At 63.8% G+C, this 8,052-nt stretch overlaps 1 protein-coding gene across 1 annotated transcript in view; it reads right to left on the bottom strand.

Moving 5' to 3' along the window:
* Window positions 1-8,052, bottom strand: part of LOC102756420 (serine/threonine-protein kinase BRSK2) — a 47,907-nt gene that overhangs the window by 34,205 nt on the left and 5,650 nt on the right. Inside the window, exons 2-3 of the mRNA XM_015568942.1 lie at window positions 1,348-1,442; window positions 549-634 (exon numbers count right to left, since the gene is read on the bottom strand). Of these exons, the coding sequence (XP_015424428.1) occupies window positions 549-634; window positions 1,348-1,442 (181 nt within the window). The remainder of the gene's footprint in view (window positions 1-548; window positions 635-1,347; window positions 1,443-8,052) is intronic.

Consider the following 8,052-nt stretch of genomic DNA (forward strand, 5'->3'; position numbering starts at 1 on the left):
CCGGTGTCCTGCATGCTGTACACAGAGGTGGGCCAGGCCTGCCCCAGCTCCTGCCTGCCCCCCACACTCATGAGACATCACCAAGGCACTGCAAGACAAGCCGCCATCAAGCCGGTGGGTGTGTCTGTCGGTGCCCTTGCCACGGTTCTGACGGTGGCCGAGTTCCCGCGGCTCCCCAGCGTCGGCCCCAACACCAGGACCAGCCCCCCTGAGGCATGGCTGACAGCGTCCCTGCTCAAGGCCCCCACACCCAGCTGTGTCACCCATCCTCAGTTATACAAGAGCTGGCCATTCGTGCCATGTCGGGACCCCTGCCCCTTGACCCCCACCCCAGCCACGCCTCCAGGAAGCCCTGTGCCCCGTGGTGGCTCAAGGTGGTGACTCTGTGAGTCCCCGGTGTTCAGTCAGGGAGTAGTGATGCCACCGCCCGGGACTGTTCCTGGGACCGCCCTGCCTGGTCCCCCCTCCCGAGGGGCTGCCCGTCTCCTCCCCAGGCCCCTCGGCCTCCACTCTGGCCACCCCAACTCTCCGGACCCAGCAATACCTACAAATATTTTTTGTTTTCATAAACGTCGTGCAGCTTGAGGACGTGGGGGTGTTCGATGAGCTTCAGGATGGCGATCTCCCGCTCCACCTGCGGAGGAGGAGTGCATCACCCGTGCTTGCCCGTGGGGCGGGGACCCCGGCCTCGGCCTCCCCCTCCCCCCAGGAGCCTCGGCTGCTGGGAACACAGAGGGGAGGTGTGAGCCAGCCCCTCGGGGGCACCGTTGTGGGCTCTTGGGTGCAGCTGGGGCTTCGGGGCAGGGCCAGTCTAGCCCCAGGGTCTCCACCTGTGGGGTGGCCTGGCCTACACGGCATCACACACAGCCCCACGGGTGTCAGGGCCGCCTCCAGGTCCCTGGCCCAACTGCATGTGGTCCCTGCCAGGCCTTCAGGGGGATGGGCCCCAGTTACATCCCCAATCCCTTTCCCCCAGCTCCTGTCTCTCCACTTGGATATCTCAGAGTCCCAGTTGGAGTCCAGGACCTCAGCCAAGTGCTCCCCATGGCAGGTCAGAATGCACCTGGCCCCACCTGCACTGCCCCGCCCAGCCCAGCAGCCGCCACCTCCCCTAAAATCACCCACCTCGGGTCCCTCGGGGTTCCCAGGTGAACCCGCCCAAGCCCCCCTCTACCCTCAGCAGCCAGAGGGGTCCTCACTGATGTCACTGGCCCTCCCCACCTAAGCAGAGTGCTGTCCTCACCCACCTGGATCCCTTCACTGCAGCAGGGCCCTTGGCCTGCCTGTGGCGCTGACCGCAAGGCCAGCTCCCACCCCACTGGCCCGGCCTGCCTCACTCTCGCTCACCTTCATCAGCACAGACTCGCTGAGCTTCTCCCGATTGACGATTTTGATGGCCACCTTCTGGCACGTGACACAGTGAATGCCCAGCTTCACGAGGCCTGTGGGGAGAGGAGCCCGTCAGACCCGCCCAGGGCCTTGCGGACCCTCAGACGTGCCCCACCCCAAAGTGGTCCGGGCAGGGGGCTTGACCGGGAGGGATGCCACTCACTCCTGACCACAGCCCCTCACTCTGGCCTCTGCCCCACCCCTGCCCTTCAGTGTGCCTCGAGCTGGACTCCTGTGGCCACTGTCTGCCCTCCCACACTCCCTGGTCACAGCCCAGGACAGCTCTGCCCCCCCCCACTCCCATGTGGGTGATGCTGAGTCCCTCCCCCAGGCCTTCAGCTGCCCAGATGCCCCCTGCAGGGGAGCTTGGGTGCCCTCAGGCCCAGGAGGCCCCACCCAGGCCCCTCCCCCCAGCACACTCAGCCTCTGCCACCCTCCTTTCAGCCTGGACAGAGGCGCCTGAGACAGCAGGACAGGCCATGGTCATCCAGGGCAGCACACCTCGGCCTGCCTTGCACTGACCGCCTGGAGCCCCCCACTGGGGGGACTCCCCTATAACTGCTCTCCTGGCCATACTTCAAGGACCCTGGCCCCCTTGCCATGTGGGCAGAGCTGGGTGCCTGCCTCTCCTCCTGCCCACTCCGTGCTGGGACCGGCCACCACCAGCAGCACTCAGCCCCCTGCCAGCTGTTGGACTGCTCTGTGGCCTCGGGCCCCAGACACCCTGCCCTCCCCTTCCTGATGTGTGTCCTACACCCGCGCCTCCTTCCCAGCCTCCTGCAGGGAGGCCTCCTCCAGCGGCCACATTCTCTGCCTTCACCCTGCCCTCCCCTTCCTGATTTGGGGGGCCTGTTAGCCACGGCATTGCAGCCTGAGGGTGACTTAGGCTGTTTTAAGGGATGCAGACCATGTCGGGACTCCCTGCTGTGAATGCTGAGGGACACCACACTGCCATTTCCAACTTCAGAAGGTGGCCCCACAGTGCCCCTCCTCCCTGTCATCATCACCCAATCAGGTTCCAAATGCTTGGGTTTGTCTCCGCCCCTTTTTACACTGGGGGGGGGGGCGGTTAGTTACCAATTCGCGGGCCCTTTGGGGTGTGTCCCACACCCGCGCCTCCTTCCCAGCCTCCTGCACGGAGGCCTCCTCCAGCGGCCACATTCTCTGCCTTGTGGCCAAGAGATGAGGCTGTGCCCCCCAGAGGCACCACACCAGGCTTGAGGGTAGGGGGCCCTGAAGCTCCAGTGCCCACAGGGTCTGCTCGCGGAGCCAGGCCCCTGCTGTGAAGGGCAGCAGGCTCCTGGGCCTCTCCCTGGCGGCCTCTGATCTGCTCAGTGGCCCTGTGGTTCCAGGTCGGGCAGGAGAAGGCAGCACCATCCACCCATCAGAGCCAGTGGCCTAGGGACTCCACTGCCTCCAGGAGCAGCAGGGCTGGCACCTCCTCCGGTCCTTGGCCCAGACATGGAAACAGGAGGGAGCAAGACAGAGTGAGAGGGAGAACTGTCTGGCAAGTCCCCCTAACAGGTTGACAGGCCGAGAGGAACCAGGGAACAGCGGTGACAGGAAGCAAAGGCCACTAGCTACCCTGAGAGAGCCAAGCTCCTACAAGTCCTCAGCGCCCAGGGCGGATGCCAGGTGAGGTGGGCTCCTAAGAGACCCCACAGGGCAGAGGCGGGGGGCGTGAGGCAGGCGGCTTGGCCCTAGGCCAGCTCTGCAGAGCTGTTCATGTAGCAGAACATGAAGAACAATGTCATGTCCCCAAACAGTGCCGAGTAGTTACGGCTGGTCAGCAGCTACTGGACAGATGTGGAAATTGTGACGCCACCGAGACGGACAGACGGGGCGGGAGGACGCTGGTTAGCGCCCAGCCTGCGCAGGAAGCCATGCACACGAACGCGCTCACACACGCTCCACGAGGGTCCCCAGGAGGCAGACGTCACAGACGTGTGGGGAATTTCCTGCTTCCAGAAGAGGAAGCGCTGGGCTTCAAACTGACAGGGAGACAAAGAGCAGTGCCGGGGACCCTCCGGAAGCAGGAAGCTAGAGGCCACGAATGACAACAGCTGTCTGCTGAGCAGAACACACTCCAGCACCCATTTCACAGAAAAGGAAAGGTGGAGGCTGTGTCACCAGTTGGTATACAGAAAGGTGGGGAGGACAAAGGGCACAGCCAGTGAGGTACCCTGGATGAGCCCCACGCTGTGGGCACCCTCAGAGCTGCTCATGGGTGGGGGCACGGGCGGCCAGGACACATGGCTGGGGTGTGTCCTGGAACTCTGGTGGCTTCCTCCTGCTTTCATTCTCATCCACCTGCTGCCTCCCTGCCCTGCAGACTCCTATACATCCCTCAAAGCCCAGCATAGAGGGGCCCCTCCTTGGTGAGGCTTCCCTGTCACCGGGGCAGATCAGCCCTGGGTGTCCTGGTCCCCCACAGCAGGATCTCTGGGGCGGGACCGGTGGGTTCCGCGAAGCCCTGCCAGTCCCTGGGGACAGGCAGTGGGGAGTCCTCCACAGGAGCCTCCTGAGTCGCTGCAGCCTCAGGCGGGCAGAAGCATTTCCTGCTGGGGAAGCCCACAGCCGCCCTAATCACCCAGCCCTCCAAGTGCTCAGGCTCATTATCCAATTGGTGTTTTATCTCTAATTATTGCCTTTATAGTAAACACAGGCTCACATGGAGAGAGGAAAGTACACCGTGTCACACTGTGGGAGGCGCCGCGGCAGTCTGCGCTGACTGGTGCGCTCGGAAGAGGGGTTTTACGAGTGCTGGCCGCTTCCCTGGGTGAGGAGGACTGGGGTGCGGTTCCTACAGTTACTGCCCCCAAAAGACACTCACAGCAGCACCCAGCCCACTGCCTGGGCCAGGCCCTCAGATGGCCCATGTCCCCTGCCCCCCAGGACCCTCCCAGCTGCCCCTTAACAGGTGGGGGAGGAAGTTCTATGGCCTGGAGGTTAGTCTGTCCAGTGAGGGCTTCGTACCCCCGAAGGCTAACAGCCGTGTGGAGAGGGGCCTGACCCGCCTCCCCCCTCCTCTTCTGAGGGCTTTTAGCTTCTGGCGCCTCCTCCCTGAAGCTGACCTGTGTCCTGTCCTGTGGGACAGCCTGAAGGAACAGTGACAACCCAGCACGGTGACCTGGGACCTTCCCCTGCGGGTCTCCGGTGTGCTGCACGTATGGGCGTCTGGCTAGGCCTGGAAGGTCCTCACCAATGGAAACCCACACCCAACGGCCCTGTGACCCCGAGACAATCCGGTGGCCTCTGCGGCACCTGGGAACCGCCCGGGCCTGCTGGCAGAGTCCTGTGAGGACCCACAGGTGCCAAGGCTCCTCCACAGCCGGCAAGGCCCTTCCCCATTCAGATCACCGACCTCTAGACCACGTCTCCCTCAGCGCCCGCTGTGGGGCGTGGAGCCTGCTGTGGGGCGGGAGCCCGCTGAAGGAGAGAGCTGGCCTGGAGTCTGAGGCCTCCAGGAACACAGGGCAGACCTGGGGCCGCCCCGTTTCTGCCTCAGTTATTCTCAAAGCTCCGCAAACCTGCCCCCCATCGCCCCCTTGTTTTCTCCCCGACACAGTCTCCATGACAGTCCAGCAGAGGTCCTCTCACCCACTAGCTGGCCCCGTCACAGCCCTTCCCCAATCCCTCCACCTGCCCTCCCTCCCCAGCCACAGACCTGCCCCTCCCCCAGTGGGGTCTGTGCTCCAGAGCCCTGGAGTTTCTGTCCCCAAAGTCCTGGCCTTCCCCACGCCCCACCCCCCGTTTCCTCCTGTCACAGACAAGTCCTGTCCTCCCCTGGGCCATGCACGTCAGTGCCACAGGCCACCTCGCTGTACAGTGCACCAGGCACCTGGCTGCGTGTCAGCTGGTCCTTGGGCACGGGTGACCAGAGGGCAGCACCCCGGGACTTATGGGGGACAGGATGTGCCAGAGTCCCAGCTCTGAGTCCACTGCTAAGCCAGGAGGAGGAGCAGGACGGCCTCAGAGTCCTGCACTAATGCTCACAGGACCATTCTGGGCGTCACTGACTCCTGGGACAGCGGACTCCGTCCTCCCCCACCGCTAAAGCTGTGCCTCTGGGACCACGTGGCCAGCTCCCTGGGGCCACAAGCACAGCTAACAGTGACCCACTTTCTGCCACCTCACAAGCCTCACCGTGGGGGTGTTGGGGGGCAGTTTCTGCACCAAGCGCAGCAGACACCCCTCCTGCCTGGGCTCCTTGGAGGGATGACCGCACTGCACTGGCTCTTGGAAAAGTGAGTCAGCAGAGTGGGCCGCCCTGAGCCAGTACGGCCTCCTCTGGCCTGGCAGCGTGTGGGCACCGGGGAGAAGCTTCCGGGAGCAGGCAGGGGCAGACGCAGCGCTGCTGCCCCGATGAGAGGGCCACGGGACTGCGGGGAGGACGGGGCCCAGTCCTCCACCCCCAACAGCCTCTGCTGAGTGACCTGGATTGGAGCTCGCAGCCTGCAGGCTGCCCTTGACCATGCTGGGACCTGAGTGTCCCAGGAGCTGCTGCCGAGGACACTGTCCCCACAGGGACCACAGCCCACGCCCCAGCCAGGACCCACACACCAGCCTGCTGTGCCCTCACCACAGTCCTCACTGAAGCGGGCCCAGCGGCCCCAGGCGGCCTCCCTGGCGGGAGTGGCAAGACCACAGCCTCTCCCCTGGTCTGCCTCCACCCCTGCCTGCTGGCCAGCTCCCCTCAGGTGAGAGAGGAGTGGGGGAGTCAGCAGCTGGGGGAAAGCAAGGGCCTGCCTGGCTCCCAGGACTAGCCCCTCCTGTGCCCGGACTGGAGTGAGGAATGGAGGGGACAGCCAGTTGCTGGAGCTCCTGCTGGTCCTGCAAGGGGCCTCCAGGTGACCAAGCTCAGATGATGGCCGAGGGCTTCTGGCAGCTAGCCGAGCCTTTCCTAAGCCCCCGGAGACGCTGAGGGATCCGCCCGGGGTCTCAACCACAGATGGAGTGCGTGGCCCCAAAAAGATGCGTCCAAGTCCTAGTCCCTGGACTGCCTGAATGTGACCTTGTGTACAGAGCTGGCTTATGAGATCCCCTGCACACGGAGGCCCTAACCGCAGTGAGTTCTTCCAGGAGAAAGACAGGGAGATGGGACATAGACTCAGAGCGAATCCCGGGAGCTGGACACGGGGCCTGGGCCAGCCTCTCCCTCACAGCCTCAGGAGGAAGCAGCCTGCTGACTCGAGCCTCTGGAACAGAAAGAATAAGGCTGTGTGTGCAGCGACCAGGTGTGTGGCCGTTTGTGGAGCCCAGTGTGGGCATTTTCAACTCACACGAGTATCTACCTTGAGTTTCCTTTCACCGGAAAACTCCCAGTACATTTTGTTCAACCCACGAGGACTTGGCTGAAGAACGTGTGTTCAGGTGGCTCACTGCCGCCCGTACCCCGACACCCAGCAAAAGTGTGTCCCAGGTTCCTAACAGCAAGTGGGCTCTCCACCCAGCATCAGCCTGGAGACACTGAGGGTAGGACTTGGGGGAGGGGTGTGGGTTTGGCCGCCTTTGCAGGAGCCACAGTGCAGGCCCAGCTGGTTCTCACCATTGCCTGACCCCAGAAGGTGTGGCTCTGAGTCTGTGGGTTGCAGACCACTCAGCCTGGAGCCATGGCTGACCCTGGGGCACAGGGGATCCTGCAGTGCTCCGGCCTGGATGGGGCCACCTGTTCCAGCAATGGCTGGTCAGAACGAAGGCTCCCAAGTATCCTCACTGATCCTCACAACAGCCCTGCTCTCTTTCTCAGAGAGGAAGGCAGGCTGGTCCAAGCCTTTGTGACATCCAGGCCCACTTGCCCACCATTGCACAAGGGATCGGTGGAAGCCTGCACAAGCCCTGCCCTGTCGCTTCCCCAGCGGGTGCAGGCACGAACTCCACCCCTTCGCCCCCTGTGTACAGGCCTGGGAGTTAACAACGCTCCGGGAAGGAAGTGGGGCGAAACCTAGAGCCCAGGGGCCCCCTGTGTTCATTTCCCAGGGCCACTGAGGGCGGGGCGCATGTGCGGGAGCAGAGACAACCTAAGCAGCGTTCAGCACCTTGGACAGGGCCTCCCGGGCCGGCGCGGCCCCGCCCACAGGGCGCAGGGACAGCAGGGGACCCGCTCCCGGCCCACAGCTTGTGGGGCGCCTGAGCCTGGGGGCCTTGGAGGCCGGTGGTCAGCGCTCCTGCGGCCACACCCCAGCTCTTCCCTGGGCTTGAGGCCTAGACCCGAGCCTTTCCAGCCCTGGGGGTCGTAGCAAGGCCATGGCCTGTCCACCCAAGGCACCCTCCCTCCGACTGGAGGCGAGCGGCCGGAAGCCTAGACCAGTGACCCGGGCGCCCAGGCGCTGAACGAAGGTTTGGGGGTCGCCCCACCCCAGCCCAAGCCTCAGCTGCTCCCTCTCTCCCCTCCCGAGCCCAGGTTCGGGCCCCACGCGCGCTCCTCCGGCTTCAAAGTCCCCTCCACGCAGGCAGAGGGCGGGTCCGGCGCCGGGGAGCGAGAAAAGCAGGGCCAGCGGATTGGGTTCCGGGGCTAGAATTTGTGTATAAAGCTTCTAAGTTATGAGAATACTGGTTATATTAAGAAGTGTGGTTGAATTGGTTATGGTGTTTTGAATAAAACAGCTGAAATACGGAAGTTTCTTGTATATACTTCTAAGAAAACTATCACATTCTCTTGCA

Source organism: Myotis davidii, unplaced genomic scaffold (assembly GCF_000327345.1).
Source record: "Myotis davidii unplaced genomic scaffold, ASM32734v1 scaffold425, whole genome shotgun sequence".
Classification (NCBI taxonomy): Eukaryota; Metazoa; Chordata; class Mammalia; order Chiroptera; family Vespertilionidae; genus Myotis; species Myotis davidii.